The 22663-nt window shown below is 45.7% G+C and overlaps 1 protein-coding gene across 5 annotated transcripts in view; it reads left to right on the forward strand.

Moving 5' to 3' along the window:
* Positions 1–22663, forward strand: part of mib1 (MIB E3 ubiquitin protein ligase 1) — a 43587-nt gene that overhangs the window by 11415 nt on the left and 9509 nt on the right. For all 5 annotated transcript variants that reach the window (XR_015846138.1, XM_088310967.1, XM_088310969.1 and 2 more), the window contains exon 12: positions 120–271. Coding sequence is in view for 4 of the 5 variants with exons in the window: in XM_088310967.1 (XP_088167093.1) it covers positions 120–271 (152 nt within the window). In the remaining variant the exon portion in view is untranslated. The remainder of the gene's footprint in view (positions 1–119; positions 272–22663) is intronic.

Genomic DNA, 22663 nt, shown 5'->3' on the forward strand with positions numbered 1-22663 from the left:
ACGCAGGTTAAACTTAGCTCCTCCCCAACATACGAAAATTGCAGTGTTCAGTTACGCCAGCTATTTTTATGGAAGCGATTGGGGGGGGAGTCCCCTTTAACGCAACGTTTCCCGTCCAGGACTCTGAGGGTGACACCCCCTTGCACGATGCCATCAGCAAGAAGCGGGACGACATGCTGTCTGTGCTGCTGGAGGCGGGCGCAGACGTCACCATCACCAACAACAACGGCTTCAACGCCTTGCACCACGCCGCTCTGCGAGGAAACCCGAGGTACGAGACGCCGCCGACATTTGCTTGCCGTTTGCAAAGGGAGGAGGATTGGAGCCAATCATCCTACGTCACATTCGTGCCTTGATTGTATTTATTTTTTTTTTACGAATGCTCAAATTACACAAAGTGTGAAGTGAAGCCTTGTACATTTTATTGTGTTCACAAACCAAACGCTTAGATAAATAACAGCGGTGGGAAAAGTAATTACCTCTGGGATCTTTTTTTGATTTGATTCAGTATTGCTGACAAAGACTTTAATTGGAATTGAGCGGCGCGTGCTCCGTGTGCGTTTTACATCACAACGGGTTTTGATTTCAGAGCACGGTCTTAATGTGAAACTTTCATAGTTGAACGCTGGTTGTCTTGTCTTCCAAGTTGTCATCGTTTCAAAACACCACAGGAGATAAACTGTCGCCATTATGACACCTTAACTAACTCTCGAGGCAGCGTCTTAAGTCATATTTGTCATTTCTAACTGTCTTACATGTTCATCACTATAAAGAAAAAAACACCCTCACCTTGTGTTCTTTGGAGTACTTTTGAAGTATGCATTCTCAGAATTATTTCGTTGAACTTCAAATGATACAACTTGGATTTCGGAAGTTCCGCACTTACGCGCTTCAGTTTTTTTTTTTTCTTCCTTCTGACCTCAATGTCATTCCTCCATGCCTCATCTACCATAGTCTGGTTCCATCTCAAGCATTTGTTCCATTGTTCTGTACTCGGTTGTGCTCCAGGCCTAAAGCGTCTATCCCCGGCATTAACAGTTGTCCTTGGCTATTTCTGTGTCCTGCGGGTTAGCTTTTTTTGTTGTTGTTGTTGTTTTCAAACCCTCGAGTGCATTAAAGGGTCCCCCGTTGTTATCAAGAGTAGGATCTGGAATTCTTGATGGCCAGTATAGTTTTCGGCTTGAACTCCTTGCTGCATCTATACGAGTGTGTTTGCGGCATTTCCCTCTTCCTTCCTTGGCATCATTTTAATTGGCGTGAGGAGCTGCAGAACGTCTGCCTCAAGCCAACCGAGTAGATTGTCAACACTCGCTTTTCCCTGAGCGTCGGATTCATCAACTGTGCACATAAAAAAATCTAAAAAGACATTGCACATTAAACTTAAAAGTATGGCGAGTTAAAGCCTGATTGTAAAAAAGCTATTTAAAGACAATTGCTTTGTTTTGTTTTTTTCTGTCCTGAAATGAAAATTACCCGAATAAAAGACTGGGTCGCTAAATTAGGAGCGAAGGAGGTGGGGTGGTGTTGCGAGAAGGGCCCATCGTGCTGCATTTATTTGCAATCTCTTTGGTTGCATATACAGTAAATTCCTGACAACAACTTTTAACTCTGTGTACTTCTCAGCTAGCCTGTCCAGAAGTGTTGCGATGAGCTGCTGATAAATCGCTCACTCTGCCCACTTTCCTCACTGGAAAGCAATTCAATGCACATAACTTCTAGCCTTTAAAAAAAAAAGTCTCGTTATTTAAAGAAGGTCTAAAGCTGGCGGTGGTGCACTTGAAATTGCTTGCTTGCATAAAGCGTCAACAGTTTGTTGTGGTTTATGTTTGTACAGCAGGAATCTGATTGTTAAGGAGGGAGTTGGGTGGGGGGGCCGCGGAGGGGCTCCAGTGGAGGACTCTCTGGACTTGGAAATGAAAAATGCTGGAGTGCAGCACGACCGTGTCACGGCCCCCTTGTTGTGTGCGCGTGTGTTGTCCACTTGCTTTAATACACTTTGTGTACCCTCGCTCACCTCACAGTCAAGAAGATATACGTCCCCTTCTATCGTTTGCCCATTTACTTTTATTTCACGCTTCAGCTCTTCCAATATCAGTGAGCCTGGCCGGCCACAAGTCCTAAAGCCCTCGAAAATTTCTCCCCCCAGGCTGAGGCTAAACTTCCCACCTGGTGTGCTTTTTCGTGGTGAATGCTTATTTTTTTTTTTTTAAAGTACACTTGATGTGTTTTTAGTGGAAAAAGTGCTTGAAGATTGGATTGATATGATATGATATAATATGCCATGCGTAGATTAAACAACTGTAAATTTTCCCCTCCACATAAATTCTTCAAAATAGCTACAAGAGAACCTTTGCTTAGAGAATCCAGTGAAACAACAGAGACATAAAGTATCCCACATTTATTTGCTGGTGGAAAATTGACGCCTCAGCGCCATCAGTGTCGTCTATGCGGAACAGCGATCATCGAGTTTTCCTCACCGCGCCAATTTTTAATGTTAAAAAAATAAATAAAAGTTCCACAGTCAAACTGTTAATTGTGAAATCTTTAAGTGTACTGGCAGCATTTAAAGTCATGTTGTGACATTCTTACCTGACCAGTGTTCACGCGGTTTGTGATGCTCAATTTGGATTTTTTTGTTGTTGTTTTATGCGATTTGATGTGTACAAAAACAAACGTGACTAACAGAATGCGCCCGTGTACGACACACGATCGAACGTGGGGCAGTGTTTGTGATCAGATCGATTGGTCGTTCCACCTCCACTTTTTTATGTGACTTTTAGGACCTTTGCGCTTCACTTCCAATTTATTGGCCCAAAATATTTTGTCCGTCTGTCACATGATTTTGTTTGATTTGACGAATATGCAGCAACCTCGTAGTTTGATCCGAGTGCATCCTGACACGGCGCCCATCTGTGTCTTGATGCATAGCGCTGTCATGTTTTACACTTGCCAGTAACCATAAGGGAAATATACACCGTATACGTCGCTGCAATGTGTTTTTGGACAGCAGATTTCTCTCCACCTCGTGTGTTTACTGCCATCTCCGCCTGGCTCATCTCTGAGTGTTTTCCCTCGGGCTGCTGGAAGCCAGTACCTGCTCCAAAACTGTAAACAGTTTACAGATTAATAGCCCATGACTCATAATGGTTGGGATGAGGGCGGGGGGGCTCCAAACAAGCCCCGCACTGGTCGTCGTGTACCATTTCACGTCACCTCCCTCTCAGCATTTCTTTTAATATGGCGATGCTCTTCCAGTTGGCCCGACCACATATGGTAATTACTCCGCGGGCTCTGTGGGAGCTAATGGCTGTCGAGTTAATGCCGTGATGGGCGTGTAATAACAAGGATCACAAACAGAAACAGGTGTTGCCACACTATTCGTTGCCGGTGTTTGGATTTGTCAGCTTCCCGCTTTTACATTTTACAATCGGCCAGTGTGATGTTGGTGAGGGTGAGAGTGGAGGAAGCACTTCAAGGGGAACTTTAACAGTCCCTGACAGTGGTGGGCTAAATTTGGAAGGGGGTGGGTCTGATCATAGGAGTAAATGTAAAATGAATCGGTTTAATAAGACGCAAATTATTCCTATCATAAAACCTGGCCCAGAGTTGCCAAAAAATGCCAAGCAAGTTAAAACCTTGTTGCTCCCTGAACTGAGCTCTGGATGTTTTTTTTTTTTTAAAGAATGAATATTTGTTGATTTCCAAGTATTACTTTTTACTTGCCTTTCGCTTTCTTTATGATGTCTTAAGTGACATTTTATCCTTCTTTACCGCCGTGCAAGTTGAAAGAGAAGTGAACCGCTGTTATGAAACTCAAAGTGGAACTGCTCACTCTGGGATAGCCGTGTAATGGGGAGTGAACAGGGAAGGTGTTTGCAGAGTGATACTGCCACCTAGTGGTAGATTTATCCGTATCGGTGGAAGGAGAAAGTCCCACGCCGCCATGGTTTCCATGGCTGGTTGTGTGGTTGTCTTGGTGGCGTTTGTCTTTGCCGTCGAAGATTCACATTTGGAGTTGAAAGGTTTGCCACATACCTCGGCGTTTAGGTTCACCTTTGGTACCGTAATGAAACAAAAATACAAAACAAGCCGCATCTCTTTTGTTTATGACATTTAAAATGAAACGTAAGTTGCGTCAATCTTTTCTTTTTGCGATAGCGCAACATCGATATGGTGGCAGCAGGGGAGCACAGCAGAAGCTATTTGAGTTGTGCTATAAAATGACAATGGCGTTTATTGTGGGTGAGTTTAAATGCCGTTGAAAATGTCTTGTTTGGGGAAAAAAGGGGGGGGCTAGTCGTAAGAAGCTGGATTTCTTGTCTTTTACCTTTTTTGTTCTGTGTGTTTTCGACCCAACATATTCCATAATTGCCACTATGTTTAATTTTTTTAATGGCTGGTTTAGAACAGAAGTAAAAAAATAAATGTATGGCTTTGCGGGCTACATAAAATTGCAATCCTCGGTTTTGATCCGTGTGCTTTAGATGCTGACTGAGATGAACTCTCAGGGGAGCCAAACGTTAACATGTTGGTCGAATTCAAAATATTTTTTGTGTATTCATTGTCTTACCGTAAATTCACAATTGTGTCTCTTTGTTCTGTGACTCAGCACAGGTGCTCGCATCGCTACCATTCAGACCCATTTTGCCGGGCCGTTTAGCTTGTTTTACGTTGCCGTCACACCACTGCCGAGTCGTATTAAGTGCCAGCCCCTCGCCCAGAGCGTAATCGGCCGTTAGCGTCCGGCGACAGTCATTTAAGGAGGCATCTCAGCCGTCCATCCGCGCAGCGACGCGCCCCTGAAATAGCCCGGGCTGCACGTCTGGCTTTGCTATTTTTGAAAAGTGACCACCGATGATGGCGTGCTCAGAATACCAAAAAGGGGACCAGGGCAAAAAAAGTTTGATGCAGTGCCTTTTTATTGTTCTTCTAAAATGAGACATTCGGCGTTGGCCACGGCAATCACAAGGGGTCGGTTGAAGAGCGACACCTCAGTCGTCCCCGCAGTCATCAAAGCATAGCTACAGCTGGTTGAAGGGGACCAAATCCATTCAAGAGCTGATTTGGTTCCATTTTACCAGCTTTAGCAAAGCATTGTGGAAAATCGCTCTCTTCACACCTTCGTCGTGATTTCCTTTTCAAAACCAGTCCTTTCCCCCCTAAAACACACTTAACACACACAAAACTTCATCGTTCAGTCTCTCTGTCTTTCGCTACTTGTCGTGAAACAGAATGGAACGACTTTCTGGGGGGTGGAAAAAAAAAAAAAAAGGATCATGATAATCTGTAGCGCTCGAGTCAAATGTCCTGCAGTCACGAAGCAATTACAACCTGTGACAGATGGGCCCTGCTGCAAGTGTGCGGACGCTCTGGCCGCTCAGACGGACACGTCCACGTTCACGCACACACACACACACACACACACGCACACACGCACACACGCTTATCTACACTTGTACTCCTCAAGCAACCTTCTGGGTGTCAAGCCACAGCATTCATTTAAGTCGTTCGGTGGTTTATGTCACGCAGACTGACATGTAGTGCGGAATATATGGTATGAATGGCGGCAGTGCAGATTTCCGAGCTTTGCGTTATGCCTCCCACAAAAAAAAAACATTTTGTTGATTTTTCTGTGTACCCCTGCCAGTTAATTATCCCGCTCTGGCTTCAAGTACTAACAATCGAGCAACATGAAAGAACAATTTGGTTTTTTTTCGCCTTATGTTTGGACACCCGTGAAAATAAGGCGCCGTTTTTCGAGGGGGTTATTTGAATTTAGATAAATAAAAGCCACAAACTCCATTTATCATTTTCTGAAGGGGAAAAGTCGAGCTTCTATTTCGGTGTACCTCCTTCCAACTATTTTTTTTTTTTCCACCTAGTCTTGACATTATTCAATCGGGGCTATTTTTGTATTCTATTTTTATTTTTTAAATATATCTTTATATAGGTCTATACATGCAGAAAACCTAAAATTATGCATAATTAAAACTAATTACATTTTATAAGTTTTCAACATTTTCAGCCTCCTATTAAACGTCCTTTTGGAGCCCAAATCTTCCAAATGCTTTTAATTTCCCTGACATTATTTTTTGGGGCATTATTTTAATTTGTCAACAAACTGTCTTCAACCTCCAAAAGGTTGTTGCCGAGTCATGCATTCATATATTGGCAGGTGCTTTTTAGGCGTCATTTTTAAGGTCTCCATCCTACGTGTTAAACATAATAAATATTTCCCTGACATTATTTTGTCGGCTGGAAATGTCAGGAACGCAGTTGGCTGTTCATAATTCTTGACGTTGGCTCCCTCTGCCAAAGCACAAGCCAGCGTCTCAAAGTGGGCGCGCGACAGCTGAGGCGAACGCAACGCAGCTCGCCGCGCCGCGTGAAGGCAAGATGGAGGTCAGCGTCATGCCGGCTTGACTGCACATGCAGTTCTATTTGCAACGTACGCGTGCACACCGACAGTAGCAAAGAGTCGGGTGGCCGGGCCGCCCACCTCGGCGGAGGGCCCATAACAGGGCAAAAAAAGCAACGTGAGGGTCGCCAGGCGTACAGGGCATTTGATAACGTCAGCGTCTGCTGTGTGTGTCACTCACACACAGCAAGTCGTTGGCGTCGAAGGCCTCGGACAAAAGCTCAGCACTCACAAATGAGTTTGCTCGCCGGGCACAATTGCCGTGTGTTCACATTGAAGTTATCTTTGCATAACTGTGTGGACGTTTATCCGATGGGGCTATTTTTAGGTATGCCAGTGCCCGTACTAAATGAATACAAATATTGAACAAAATGTTATTCCATATTCTGAGCAATTTGGAGGTCATGTTTTTACTTTCAGGAAAACTGCACTCGCTCTTTATATTGCATTCACTTGCCTTTGAAATTTGATGTGACATTCTGAAATGACCTTCTAAAGACGTTGCTTGTGAAGGTTAATGACTTTGCCTATTTGCTTATTGGAAAACAATTTTCATAAAAAAAAAATATCACTTATCCTCTTAAATGTTCTGATGATAATGAGGCTCTTTTTTGTCTCGAAATGATCATCACAACACTTTAGATTTCACCTTCAAAGTTTTGAAATTGGATGAGTGTTGGCGAATAGCTTGCTGCATTGTGTCCGTCCACTGTTGGGAAACAGCTGACAGGCCCGAGTTGATCCTGCATTGTCACTTTTTTTTTTTCCCCCCCGATGCTCTAATCTGACTGCCACGCGGCCTGGCGAAAGCATTTGGCAAGCGTTGCAAACGTGAACAATGAGGGTGGAAGGGAGTTAAGGGGGTTAGCCAGGTCGGCGTGTGTTTGGGGGGCCTACGGATAAAGGGAGGCCTGCCGTGGTTAAACACACAAGAACGCCGATGCTGTACGACACAAGTTTTGCGTTCTGCCTCCTCAGCAACTATTATTGCACAATGACAGCATTTTGCTTCACTTGAACACTTTTTGTTTCCCCCCTCTTGTGGCGAAAATATGACGCTATTAAGGTGCCGCTACACTACAGCGGGCTAACTGCAGCAACGACGACTCTGGGCATGTGTCGCATGGCCGTGCTGGGCAATCCGTGAAATGCTGGCGAGTGAATGTTTTTTATCTTTTTTTTTTTTTTTTTTGAAGGGGGGGGGGGGCTGCTACAAGAAACATTGTCATTATATTTTCACCGTATTCTCCGTAATTGCCCAATGAACTGTCGTCATATCTTGGATGAGAGCTTTTTATTGGCCATGTCAGCCAGTTTGCTGAAGCTGCGAGCTCCCCCACAGCGCTGACTGCTGCAGTGAGACTGCCCAGAGACAGTATAGCTAATGCATGAGCCTTACATCCCACTCTTTTGCTCTTTCTCTCTCTCTCACTCTCTCACTCGCTCTCTCTGCTCTCACACAATTATCACAGGCACATTAAAACAGAACGCATTTCTTCCAAGAGTGACGACTCGCGCCTCCCCCAGAATACATACTTCTTTACATTCCATAGCTGTCATATGTTCATATGGGTACATAAAGAAGTATGTGCACCGGGGAGGCTAGGTTGAGATATGGAATTCTCACTCTCTCTCGTTCTCTCACCTTTCGGCCAAGACGGAGAAGTTACGAGCGGAACAATTTCCTTGGCCGCTTTCCCTCCCAAGTATGGTAGTCTGCACTGTAAGGTGACTTTGAGTGTAAATTCACTTGAACGCTCGAGGCTTTCCTCTGGTTGCCATGTAAGGCTGAACGGGATGCCCCCTCCCTCCGCTCCGTCGCCCCAGAACGTAACTCTCGCAGTCCATACGATTGTCGACCATCCCGGTGACCCTTTTGCCGTCCTCCTGATGAGTACCTCCCATTTGTACGGCAATTTAAAAAAAGAAAAAAAAAGAAAAAGTCCTCTTGATGAATTGGTTGAAGGCGGTTTCCTCCCGTTCTGCTGGAAGTTTCCTCCGTGTGCACCTTGTCTTATATGACGGCCTCCGCTGTGTCCACGGTGCTGGGTTTCAATGACCATACTTAACATTTTCACTTCTGCCCTCCCACTGGCCCGACGGGCCCCCCACCCCTCCGTACGGGCACCCCTGCTTCTCTTGTGTCAGCGACGCCCCCAGTGGCTTGCGGCGTTTGCTGATGTTTGAAAACAACGGTGATCCAAGTGGAACAGGAAGCTATTGTGAGACGGATTTGGGCTTTAGGCGCCCCGGGGTGGGCAGGCCATAGGTCACATGAAGGCGCTAATGCCCACTCAGCACTTGTGGATCGGTGGCCCCCCTCGCTCCCTTTGCACGTACGTCCCTCCTCTGCTCCAACTGTTTAGCCCCTTTCACACAGAGATGCCGCCATATAGAAATTTCCCTTACACATTTGTTCTGTGTGAAAGTTTTTGGATTGAAAGAGAGCAGTAGAATTGACGACCATGTGAAAGGAAATGGTGGAAATCCGGGAATTTAGTATTACGCTTAACATCGTTTTCAATACAACAGAGCAGGAGAGGTGTCAGGTGTTAAACTTTACACCCCAGTCCCGGCATTGTGGAACTCCCTTGCACCAAAGTGTCATCCTGGCTCCAATGCAATTTAAAAAAAAAAAGATGTCTTTTTAAAGGTTGTGTTAAAGGGGCTTGTATATTTATGGGCAAAGCAGCTGTTGGTCTGCGCGGGAGGGGGTGGCGCAGATCAGCAGATCAATAACCATTTGCACCACAGTGAGAAATGTTCAGTAGGCCTCTAATGAATATTTGCCCCAGACCAACACATTCCACAAGTTGACACTAATCTCACCAGCAGGCTTGAACGCTCAAGCGGGCAAAAATGAAACTATTGTTCCCCCCGCTCCCGCCTCTATAAACGACGAGAAGTGGTGCAACGTGGTTGGCAGGTGGAATAGCAATGAGGCTGAGCTTTCAAAGGCACGTGCGTGAGTCCTGAAGGTGTGACGTGTCCTCGGACGGAGGTTGCCAGGAGTGCAGAAATCACCGCCAGTGGGTTTTTTTTTTTTTTTTTTTGGGCCGGTGCACTGCAGCACTGTGCCTTGCCCTGCCTTTGCCCCCGTAACGGCAGCCGCGTTCACTTAGATGGCCAGTAAACTGGGTTAGCAGTCTTTAGTGATGAGGCGGGTTCCGCCGCTGACACACATCCATCCCGTCATCCGTCCTCAACCCGCCACATCTGTGTTAATACACTTCTCACAGCTGCGTGTGCCGTCAATCCTCTCTCCCTACCCCCGCCCCGTTCATAACTCCTGACCTGCGTGCTCGTCATAATTCTGATGCCTCATCGTGCCGCGTGTCCTCCAACTTACCGTGACCTCCCCCGCCTCTTGCTTTAATTAAAAAAAAAGTAAAAAATAAAAATGTTAGGAGGGAGGGGGAAAAAAAAGCAGATTCAAAGTCCCGGTAATTTACGTATCCGTGGATGCATCCCCAAACAAATCGAATCCGATGCCGGCGCAAGTTGACAAGTCCGTCGTTGACATAGCCGGCGAGAACAATACTTAATGAGCCAGAGGAGCCGTGTTGCGGCGGCAGTGGCGGCAGCAGCATGTCCGGTCAGTGCCAGAAACAGACAGAGCGAGGGGGGGGGGGGGGCGAGAGCGAGCAAAGCTGGGGCGAGCGAGCGGGAGGGAGGGAGGGAGTGAAGGAGAAAGATGAGAGAGATAGTGTGGACAGTGCAGAAAAGGGCTTAAATCCATGTGGACCGGAGCAACTCCCTGTTCCAGCGCATCTTGCATCCTCGCTACTGCTCTTTGTGGCTTCTAAGAAAGGGAGAAACAAGATGCAAAGCGCGCGTGCTTAAGTTGCTGCAGAACAGTCGACACCACCCCCACCTCCCCGATCACCAGAGGCACTACTTCAACACGCACCTTCCTGTCGACGGTGCGCCTTGTCAACCGTCAGGGTTAAACTCCTTCCCAAATATGACCTGTCAGATCACTTTCGCATCCTTGCAGCGCCCCGCGAGTGAAAAGAGCCGTAATGACCTCGAGAGTGTTCCAGCTGCTGCAGCCACAGTTGTGCGTGCGTGCGTGCGTGCGTGTGTGTGCGTGCGTGCGTGTGATCTGACTCGCTGAATCAGCTTCTATGATTGGGGGGTGGATGAGGAGGGAGGGTGGGAGGCAGATGAGTGCCAGTGACAGTGAAGGGAGGGGTGGGAGTTGGGTGGCGGACATTCCCACACACACACGCTTACAAAAAAAAAGTGGTACACCTTTTTCTGAGACTCACTGAGGGCTGGTTTTGAGGGGGGAAAAAATTGCCGCACTCTCCTCTCCATCACGTGCATGTTTAAAAAAGAGATGTGGGGAGGATGCCCTCGACCATTGAACGGGCTTAAAAGTGTACAGGGCGTCCTCGCCACTCTTAGATTCTATACACACACGCACGCACACACACAGCCACGCACACTACGACTTTATCTGGTTCGTGAAATGCACTTTTGTCAACTCGAGCGAGGGAGTTTGCTGAATATTTGACAAGCAAATTTTGGAGCGCTATTTAAAGTGGATGTCGTGAGAGGCGCTTCGTTTGTGCAAATATTAGATTACAAACATGGGGAAAAAAAGAGAATATTGAAACATTTAGCGTGATTTTATGTTACATTTTTATTGGTTGTTAGTTTTATACAAGAATAAAAATCAGTTTACTGTAACCAAAGGACATGGACATGGTGACTACATAATAATTCGGTGCTGAGCAACAATGAAGTCGGCCTGTATGGATAACGCTGATATTAAAATTGCAGAGAACATGCAAACTCCACTCAGGAAGGCCAGAGCCGGAATCGAACTCACAACCTCTGCACGGTGAGGCCATCGTGCTAACCAGTGGTCCACCTCTCACCATAATAGTATTTATTTATTATTTTTTTTTTTTTAATAAAGGCAGCAGTCCAAAAACATTTTAGTACTACTGACCTTGTTCACATGAAGATATTTTGATGGACCAGAATAGAAACAAATCAAAACAAAATGATTAAAAATAGCAGGCACCATTAGCTTGGCTTCAACAAACTGTGGTCGTATTCTGACAAGTGTTACGAAAGTCATGACACAGTGCCATCATGTTTGCTCCTCTGTGATGAATAATCTTCTCGTTAGCACGCAAGTTGCAAGTTGTTGTGCGGCCCTTCATCCCGTTCGCACACTGCCGCTTAAGGCTAGTGAGTCGCCACATGAGGCGAACCTCCATTCGGAAATTCAATCCGACACCATCGCTCTAATCAAGGACGGGAGAGTATTCCGAGAGGCGGCGCGAGCTCCCTTACTCTGAATTTACAAACGTTTTTGTTGTCAAATCCCCCGTCATCTTGCTTGTCCGCCGCTTTCGGTCCCCAGTCAGAGCGGCAAGAGTGCCGGCATCCCCAGAGTGCGGCACTCTGAACAACATTCCAGCAGTGCTCGGAGCGCGCTAAAGGTGCAAACCCCACTTTTTTGTTTTTCATCATCACTTCCTGTTTCTGACACTTTCTTTTTCTGTGATAGAAATAAGTTGGCCCAGAACAGCAACCACAACAAAAAAAACCTGCGTCTGACTCTCGGTCGTGGCCCAACACAGCGTTGTACTGGCCAGGGGCTACTGTTAATTTCGAACCTCGACATTCAAATTTGAAACGATCTGCATTGCATCCCGACAAGACAAACTAATTAACAAAGTACAACAAAGATAAATCTGCCAAGAAACTGTGTGCCTGCCTGCTCGATGAGCGATAAAATCGCTTTCAGCGTTTTACTCTTGACAATTGGCAAGGCCCATTTTGGGCCCCGAAGCCAAAGTTTGCGAACGCTCTTCTGGTTGAATCGAGTCCGAGCAGTGGCCCAGAGAGGGCACGTAGAAGACGGTGGCAGCTAATAAGGGCCGAGGGGCCAACGTGGCAGAGAAGCTTGGGCGTTTAGCACATTGTGTGCAGCCAAGCATTGGAAGCATGCCTCAGTGCTTGTTGCCGGCCTGCTCCTGTGTCTTGTCCCGACACCCTCCCTGACCATATTTAGTCACGCCGTGCAAAAAATAGTTCCCGTGTTGCACACCTTCCCCCATCCCTCACTTTTCCATATCCCTTCCTCCCCCTCTTCTGCAACTGTTGGCTGCAGACTCCGGGAAGCGTCGCTCCGGCGGCCTGCCTATCGATTCCAGCGGCCTGGAAGCGAGAGAGGAGCGTCGGACCGCTTTAGCCTCTGCTACCATTTGCTGCTCTATTTTTAGCGGCCGCCAAATAAAGTGGTCTCTCATGCTTCCACTTGTGTGTTCTTGAATTTTTACCCCCTCCCCTGTTTTACATCCTTCACCACCACCACCACCTCCGCTGATATAAGCGCCCCCTCACTCACTGTGTCCTCTTGACCTCCCCGCATAGTCTCCACCATTCTCCTTTTAAAATAGTCCAGGACACACTCCTTATGGTTGTCTTACACTCACCCCTATATTTAGAATAAAGGCGTGTTGGCGGAACGGATCTGAGAGTGAGGTTCAATGCAGGACAGCCATGGAAACAAATAATGTGGTCTCTTTCATTGATTCACGAAATTTCTTTAAGTTTAGCCAGTTAGCAAGAGTCTTGCAGTGTACGGTTGGTAAGGACGGCGACTTTACAAAACAGTTATAGCTTGAAGCCGTTTAAACATCACCAATTGTGTGTTTTGGCAATTACAACATGGACGTCAGCTGGTGGTGGGTTTCATCAGCAAAGTAGCACGGGGATTCAACTGTGTGTTAAAAGATAAAAACGATTCAAGGGGGTTTCCGTTTCACTTTGATGGATTTTCGATTAAATCAAGGATTTGACGCAGTACCAATTTTACTTTTGCGTCCTCAGAAGAACCAATGCGGCAATTAGTACAAACATCTTTCTGTAACTCGCATTAGTAAAAATCTGTGCTCTTTTCAATTACTGTATCTTCACGGCCGTTGCATAATTGAACGTTCAAACGGGGCAAATTGATTCCCAGCTAATGTGTCTTCTTAAAACACGACCTTACTCAGCCGACCGTAGCGGAGCATTCCAGTGGTGCAAGTGGCGAGTTTGACTGAACGTTGCACCTGTTTGCATCCATTTTGTCGGCTAATTTTAGACAATACTTACGTTATGAGCTCAAGTTCAAATTGTGTGGCTGGAGAAAGATTAGCTGCGTGCGTGTTTGTCCGTCATTTTCGTGAAGTTAATTGAGTAGTGACTGGTTGTGTCGAGTTTTTTGTATAACATGTTTCATTTCCCACAAAAAATAAAACGTTTGTATTTGCTCGTTACCAGGTAAGCTAACAGTTAGCCTAGCTTCGTCTCTGACTATTTTGTCCTCGCTTTTTGCGACAATCGGGATGAGCTTTCTAACCGTGCTGCCTCACACGTGTCAGTCTTGTATGCCAGGCAACTGATTTGGTCGTGATTTGCGTCAGGACGCTTTTTACGCTGGATACACTTGCAAGTTTCCAACTCATTCTACCCACGGCCGGACATGAAGGCGCTGGCCAGGAATCAAACCGATGCCACGCTCACCATCTGGATGAAAAGCCGCGCCATGTACGACAATTCGATGACCGCAATAACAAATAAGAACATCTAGTGTTCATTTTTATGTCGCAAAATCTTGCACTGCACCTCCTATCAGTTTGTGTTTTTACGTCCGTCCCCTTTGCACGCGTTACGTTGTCCCTCAATAATCAATTTGCTCCGTTGGCGAACATTGCGCTGTGCAGTTAATCGATCCATCGAAATAAGACGCGGGTCATCGAATGGATGGGCTTTGTTTGGCAGAATGAAAGGGCCAGGGCAGGTTGTTCGTCCCCTTCGTATTGAAATGGGAAAACAAATAGCGAGAGTGTTTTCACAGAGCAACGTTTAATTAGCTGATTCATTTTGTCGGTGCAACAAAGCATCGTGAATGGATGTAATTAGTATTTTAAATTAGGTGAGAACACAACACATTGTTTAAAAAGACGTTCGCTCTTTAAAACAGTTGTTAATTAAATTGGAGTCATTCCCAAGATTTTAGATCCCTGCTTTGTCATTCACAAGCCCCCCCCCCCTCCTCCCAATCATTCAACTTTAAATGCCATTCTTTGGCAACTCTCCGGAAGTCTTGCCGCTGCTTTTACCCTGCCCACCTGTCAACATCGCACATAAGTGCTTCGATGTGTGCGTCTTCATCCTCCCTCCGTCGGCCTTCCTCTTCTTCCGCGCTCACCCACGACCGCCCCTCCCCAATTCTGTCGCCCGTCCCTCCTCATCCCTTTCCACCGTGCATCATTTGAAGAGGCAAGGCTGCTGAGCGCCGGGGAGGAATAAAAGTGATTTATGAATGGGCCACCCTTTACCTGGGAAAGCCAGTCTCCCTCTCTCACGCTCACGCTCTCTCTCACATCCAGCATTCCATTGTTCCCCCGCGGCCACACTGCAGGAGAAGCTGCTCTGCTTCCGCTCCTGCGTCTGATCTTTTTATCGTGCTTTACGGCCGCCACGTTGCCGTTGAGCGGCTGTCCGACGGCACGGATGCCGACCGTGTGTAGTGGCGGGCTGCTGATGTTTGCAAAGCTGTCATTCAAATGCAGTTGCTCGTTTTATGTTTTCTTCAATTAATGTGTGAGAGATGTTTTTTTTGTTTTTTTTGCTTTCTGATTCAGGAGAGTTTGTCGCATTGGAAAACTTATCTACAAAAAAACATCACTTGCCAGCATTATAATTAATGAAGAGGAATGGCCGTTCAAGTCAATTTCTCAGATCCACTTTGATCAAAATGAACAATCAATGAATAATTTTTCAAATAAAATAAAATATGCAGATGCTCGGTGCTTGCTAGGACGAATCAAGTTCTCATCAGCCGACAGTCGTTTTCCATAACATTTTGCCGCCAAAGTTGGAGCTCCAGTCCGCGCCACCGTTCTCATTTCTGGCCGCCAGTCTTGTACCCATACTGACACTGCCATAAATTTTTTACGACAGACTCGTTGCAACCGGACAAGTCAAACCTCGTGATGCGAGGTCACCGCAATGCTTAATTTAAAACGCACATTTTTTTTTAAGCTCGTTCATACCTGCACAGACTTACAGAGACTTTGTCGCTTTTCTGGCTGCACTTGTCGTTGAGATTAAATTTCGGCCGCGGTAGTTGACAGATGGTTCAAAAGTCCCCTATAAATTGACCAAATGGACGACAGGGTGGCAAAAAAACGCATATTTAGTGATGAGTTGACTTCCATCTTTAAACATCCAACGGGCAACTGCGGGATAGTTTAATAACCTACACTAATGCAGTAGTAAAGTCTTTATTACAGTGTTTGAACGAAAACCACTTCTGCATTGTAAAAAAACAAAAAACAAATACATAACTTTGTGGTAATCATGCATGGCTTCTTATGATGATGTAGATATAGATTTGATTTTTGAAGTATCTGGAAAAAAATGTATGTAGTTAAAACACCAGAATGAAATCGTTACGTTTCAGACACGCTTTTCTAGCCTCATGCAGGTAAATGCATCTAATGAAAAAAATAAAAATAAAAGTTCGGTGCAGGGACTCATTCGGTCTGGTTCCTCCCCGCATGCATTCATTTTGACTTAATTGCAACTTATTTCTCAAAGTACCGATGGTCTCCACCGGATAGATTGGGCCACAGGACGGGTCTACGCAAGCTTGCATTCCCCGTGTGACCCATTGGAACACCCACACATCCGGCCAAGACCGGGCCGACGGTGGCCCTGAGCTCAGCGGTACTATTGCGCTGTCTGTCGTGCGGCGTGCTGAAGCGTTAGGTCACTGGCAGCTACGTCGCTGTCGCAGATGGAGTCCGTGTCGTACGTTACTCAAGGACGTAGTGTATGTAGCTATCGAGAAAACGACTGCAACACGTATAGGAGGATGCTGCCATTGTGCTTTTGAATTTATTTGTGCCATTTAAAGGGCCGCCGCCTATGCAGATAATAAATACTATAGAGCAAAGTGATATATTCCCGACGGCAACGCTGTCAGACATCTTTAATACTTCTTAGCCTAGTTAAAAAACAAAATGCACTTCATATATTCATTTTATGCGCCGGAATAAGTCATTGGATTTATCGGCACATATGCTTTGCCTTTTAAGCATGTGCTCAGCGGTCCATCCGAAGGTAATAAACATCCATAAAAATCAGAGCAGAATGTCTGTTATGTGGTTAACATAACAAGCAATTATAAATCGTTCATTTTTGTGTGCATTCCTTCAATACTCTGCATTTTATTGCAGATTTTTGACAGAACAAAAATTGTCTGCAGTGCTATTAAAATACGTGGAAAGTTTCAATTTTAAAAATGTTGTTATCGTCATCTTTCAGGCTGCCGCATTATAGTTTAGCGTCCATTTCGAGTCAGCAAATATTAAATAATCTACTTCAATAGCGCTTTTGCTGGAGTGTACAATATCTACGGACCAGCATTAAATACTGGCGCCTAACCCAGAATATGCAGTTCAAAATAATGAAACTATATTCCCTCACTCCACCGAATTTGCATATCTATTTTTATTTTTTTTCAAACCTGAAAATAAATCCAACTCAGCTTTTGGCCGTGCTACATTTTTATGTTTAACTTATGAGTGAAGTTTGCATTTTAATGCACATGTATATTTTTATGATTAAATTGCAGGAACACATTTTTTTTTTTTTTAAATAAATTTCTCTTCCCGTTAGAATTTATCATCCCTTCAGGCTGTTACAACACATGTATTCTAGTGTGGTGTAAAGAGCGCAATTTAAATTTTTATGGACTTGGCCAATGTTGAGCATCCCATGTTCTGATATTTTCAACATTTGTCAGCCAGGTGGTGTTTTAGTCATCCTAACGTACACAGAAGGATGCATATAGTCTGACGTTCCTCTCCCAAACAAACAAATGTTAAGAAGATGAATAATGCAGGCCGCGTTACCTCAGTAACGCATATGGACGCCAAAGTCAGAGCGGCGCCCATCTAAATGTTGTCTGACAGGTCAGACAGGCTGAGAATATTTGCATGATTTGTCCCAGTCAGACAGGTATTAATGTCGAATTTGGTTGAGGAAAAACTTTCATCGTGCTCTCTGTAGGTCATGCGCATTTGCGAGATGCGTTTAAATTTCTTTGGCGGCTTATCTACACAATGCATTAGCTGCTTGACATTTTGTGCATGAGGCCTGCCGCCTCAGTGTTTTTCTTTTTTTTTTTTTTTTTGGATACAAGACCCTTTGATCTGTATTATTTCCCACTGCGAACAATAGATTTTAATTACAGAACTGCTTCTGCCACAGCATCCTCGTCTGCATAAACAGAGCCGGCCTTATTTTTCCCATTAACTTAAATAGAGCAACTTGTCGTGTCATTTTGGATATCTACTTTCAATTCGCCGCCTCCCACTTCAGCAATTTTGGGCTGGCTTTCTGCTCGCAACATGCGACAAAGCATCGTTTCAGAAGGGAGTCTAATTTGTCTGAGGGGCATAACTGGCAGTCCCGTGCGGTGACTGCGTGAGGGGCTGTCGATGGAAGGACCTTGACGGCGACCCAATACAGCACCGCTATGCAAAATTCATTCGCGGCTCAATATATGGAGCATGCAAAAAATGTCATCATCATGCAATGAACATATTAATTTTCTTTTTATGTTCGACCGCACACAGAACTCTCCAGGAATGCACTTAATGCTTTTCCTCGTGTGGCCACCCACAAAAAGATGACTTCATCGACAATTGTTGGTCTCCTCCCCCAAACCAGAGGTAGTCACAAGACTGACCTGTGGGGGGCAGCATAGTGCCATGGGGCATCGATACTGCTTGATAACTCAAAAGAAAAAAGAGTAGGACAAGAAGAAAGGGAAGAAAGGATTTCTTCTATTTTTTCTTTCCAGTGTTCGAATGCATCTGCTGTTAATGCAATGAAAACGTACAACTGAATAACATTGCATTTACAATTTCCATAACAAGTCTCCCCGGCTAAAGTTGTCATGTAACTCTGAATTGTACCCGTATCACGCACATATTTGTGAACAAATGACACACGTAGAGTATTGTTGCCGGTGCGCAAAGGAAATTGAAGCTGTGGAGTGTAAAGTGCGCGAAGACAAAAGCATGAGAAAGTAATTGGGCCATCCTGAACCAATGGGATATTAACACGCCATTGGGCCACCTCCGCCTTCATAAATGAATCAGGACGTCCCATAGCACCAGGTGATTTAAGGCTAATTAAAGCTTAGCCTTTCCGTACCCCCGCCTACGTGTACCAAGCGATGTCAGGCCATTTTATTCGGCCGCCTGCAAACAACCTTCAAGGTACGGACAATAGACTGATAAGCAAGACGTCACAGGAATGGCACCCCCCCACTTGTTCGCTTTATGCAAATAATCCCGAATGAAAGCAACGCCAACGCAGGAGCCTCAGGTATAGGCGGCAGGGGAAGGTCACATTGGAGGGGGGGAAATGATGCTCGTCGCCGCATGGTAATGAAAAGTCGTTCACAGAGCGGCGCCCGTCAAGTTCTTGTCTCCGGCTCCTGCGCTGCGTTGGTGACTCAAATGCGAACCCGCCTTGATTTACTCCGTCCAGCGCGGCGCTGACAATGGTGATGTTGGAGGGCCCTGATGAAGCGCGGTAGACCCATAGGCGTTTTTTCAGGGCAGATTCTGCTTCTGCAGGCAAGGCCACCAGCACAGCAGAGAGAGTGAGAGAGAAGTGTGCTGCAGCAAGCCAAAATCAAGCAGCTTTTAATTTATCGGCCTTGAAAGTTAAAAAAAAAAGCCGATGCAGTCATTGACAAAATGCTAAATATGCCAATAATTGGTCTATCACTAATATCTAGTTAAATATTGAATATTATTAATAATAAGACCGTGGAAGTTCCAAAGTAAATTGTTGTTGTTGCGTAAACATAATCTTGGACACCTCGTTAAAGAAAAATATCAATCGAAAGCAACTCTTGAAGAAATGTATTGATGGTGGGACTTGGCATGCTGAGGCCGACCCAATTAAGCGTCGCTAACGTAAATATTTTTGACATCATCTCCCAAAGTCCACTTCACAGCTCAGTGAACGATCCGTCTTGGATATTGTTTTATTTACTCCTTACAAGGTCAACTATTAACTTAGCGGCAACATTGATTTCCGTTCGATTAAGGTTTTGATTGGCCTGATCCCCTTCATCATCGCAAGATTGCGTTTTTTTAAATGTCATTATACACTTGATCACCCGTTTCGCTTTGCCGAAGCAGGTGCGGCAGGTGCTCCGCGAGTCATTTTCTAGCGTGAAGGCGAAGTTAATGACTGAAAGTATGCCAAACACGTCTCGTACATCAGAGTAGCCATATGTTTTCATCTCCGGCGTGGATGTGGACTTGTCACTCTTCACTTCCCCTTCTAATACCGGTTTGCCCTACCAGCACGCAGATGGGCTGTCAGGGCGGCGGACGGGCCCTCGGTGCTCAAAGCCGCTTCACTTGTCTGGCATGCGGTGACAAACAGCGGCGTCCCGGTCAATGACAAATTGCAGAGCCGAGACAACGGCGCTCCTGAGGGACTTGCGGCCATCTCTCGCAGGCTGACCCACTTCGGCAGCGTCTTCCATTTCGCCTTTTTGTCCGAACAAACGTGGCCTTCTGCTTTTGTGGTGGACTACTCGTGGCTTAATAACCATGTAATTAATCCATTAACCCGCCAACCGCTTAATGGCCCCGTAATCTTAATTCTTCATCATATGAGGATATTTTGGATAACTCTGCTTTGAACTTGTGCGCGTGACTGGCAACCAGTACAGGGTGGAACTCGCTTTTTGGTCAAAGTCAGCTATGATATGTAGGGATGGACTGATGTGCTTTTTTCGTGACCGATTATTAGTCGGCATGGAGGTTGATCTATTTTTCTCTGTAGCGGTAAATGTATAGTCCTCAATCGCTTGGCGTGTGCAGAAGAGTCGACGGCGATATCGACGGTCCACTCCAGCTGCGTTCACCTGCGTCGCTCGTTGTGTTGGACCGAAGACGTCACGCCGTTCACAATGAAATTGTTTCAAGTTAAAAGTCCACTATCTTACGCTCATTAAGTCCCACTCAGGCACCGCTAATGGCATCGGTAAATTTGGCCCAAAACGGAACGTCACCTTCACCGTTGTACTTCAGCGTTCTGGATTTACAGTGTAATAATGTCTTTTCAGTCTAAGCTGACTAAAGAAGTTTAATGTACACGCGCTCGCAACGGCTTTCATGCGATCGCTTCGGGCCAGACTCTTCACGTGACAAGGTCTTTTCTTGCATAATTTGCTTGTCTAAGTCCCGGAGTAAGAAGCTCCTTCCCGGTGCGAGTGCGGCGGATTGAATTAGTCGAAAGTGTCCCTCCTCCTCACATCCCCCCATGAGAGGTTAAATCTACAGTAGGCGAGCAAATAGTTCTCCGTAACAAAGGCGATGTGTCGTGAATGTGTGATGAGGGTGGAGGGGCGCGGTTGCTATCGCGTTTAAGCGGCGCGCCTCTGCATTAAGTAGTTGAAGATGGCTGCAAGCAATGCAGGTGCAATTGGAGCGAGCGAGCGAGCGAGAGAGAGAGAGAGAGAGCTATGCTGCACTGTTCATCACTGCAGCAGTACAGCAGCTGCATGTCCGCACGGAGATACCTCGTGCCGGCCCCTCAAGCGGCCGTGCTGATGAGGCAAAAGCCCACCATCATGATTAGCTCGGCAAACATGTCATCTTTGAATTGCTTTCTTTTTTTTGATTTTCATTGATTATCCTGAGTGTGCCACCCCCTCGTCGCCCTTGCGTCCCCTCCGTACGGACCCCCGATCATAAATCCGCCACGTACGTACGGGCTGCTTGGCCATACACAAGAGTAAAAAAAAATAAAGAAAAAATGGCTCCTTTTGTCGCACTTCAAAGAAATGTCCTGCGTGATTCTTGCGTACTAATCAAGGTCGCAAGTGTTCCTCCCGCCTTAGCGGCGTTAATGCTTATTTGAAGGTACAGCGTGTCCCGAACCTCAAATGGGATCAGTGAGATCAGACCGCTCTTTGACTTATATTTTTTATTTCCAATTTCCGGAAACTACGCAACCCCTTCAAATTGCACAATCACATCCTCCCCTCTGCGTGAAGGAGGAGTTCCTTTTAATTTAGTGTTCATTTGTTTTCAGACTCTTAACGCAAAAAAAAAAAACGTCTGGTGGTACTGAGATAATGACTTCAAGCTGCAATGCAATTGTTGTCATTCTCATGTTTTTATTTCGAACACAATGCGACATTGAAGCGTCCTCGGACTCTTCCGTGCTTTTACTCCATTTTGCAGCGCGCTCGCGCCCTCCAAGTGACCTTCAGTCGAGCAGAAACAACCGGCTCCGTTGGAAAGCGCATCAGGGCACTTAAGTCAAACAACGGCATGTCAACAATGTTTTGTTTTTTCATTTCATTTCTTTTCTTGCTTTTTTTTTTTTTATGCCTCCCTACAAGAGGCACTTTGGTGGGTCACAAAGCGACAAATGGCTTTCCCCTTTTTGCCCTGGAGTGAAAGGGGGCTCCTGTCTAAATCTCCGTTTTTAAATAAATGAAAGTAAGTCCTATGTTGTTATCTTGAACAAGTACAGCTATTTCCATGGCAACCGGGACTGTCTTTCCAAACACACACTTTTGCCACAGATCACATCTTTCCCATGCGTTAATTTTTCGACTCAATCTGATCGCCATAATTTGTTTTAATAATAAATCGGCAGAAACAATAAACCGCCCGCCGACAACCTTGAAGGGGTCAGAAAAAGTCAATTTTTGTCTTCCATTTCACAATGATGGACGTTGATTTCAGTGTAAAACATCAGCGGCGCGCTTTCATGACATTGCGAGCTGTCGTTTCCAACTGAGGGGAACATAAGCAGCTCGTAAATATGCGTTGATCATACGAAGCCGGGAACACAGATCGGCGGAAACATTTGAAAACGTACGCATGCGGCATCCGGTTGATGGCGGTGAAAACAAGATTGATGTTTTTGCGCGCGAAATCTGTCCTTTTGCGACGCATTTTAATGAAATACGTCGCCCGGAAAAGCGTTTTTTATTATGGAAATGTGACAGTTGTCGTCAGACGGCCGTGATTAATCGCCCGCGCGAGTTGTACGTAACGGCGCTTTTGGGAGAGCCGCTCGTCCTTTAAGTTGATTAAATGCGCTTTTGGCCATGTATGAAAATGGGACGCGGTCTAAATGGATCATGCTTCCGTATCTGATGCTCAAACCTCA

The sequence above is a fragment of the Idiotropiscis lumnitzeri genome, chromosome 12 (assembly GCF_059441095.1).
Source record: "Idiotropiscis lumnitzeri isolate Australia: NSW breed Sydney's pygmy pipehorse chromosome 12, RoL_Ilum_1.0, whole genome shotgun sequence".
Lineage (NCBI taxonomy): Eukaryota > Metazoa > Chordata > Actinopteri > Syngnathiformes > Syngnathidae > Idiotropiscis > Idiotropiscis lumnitzeri.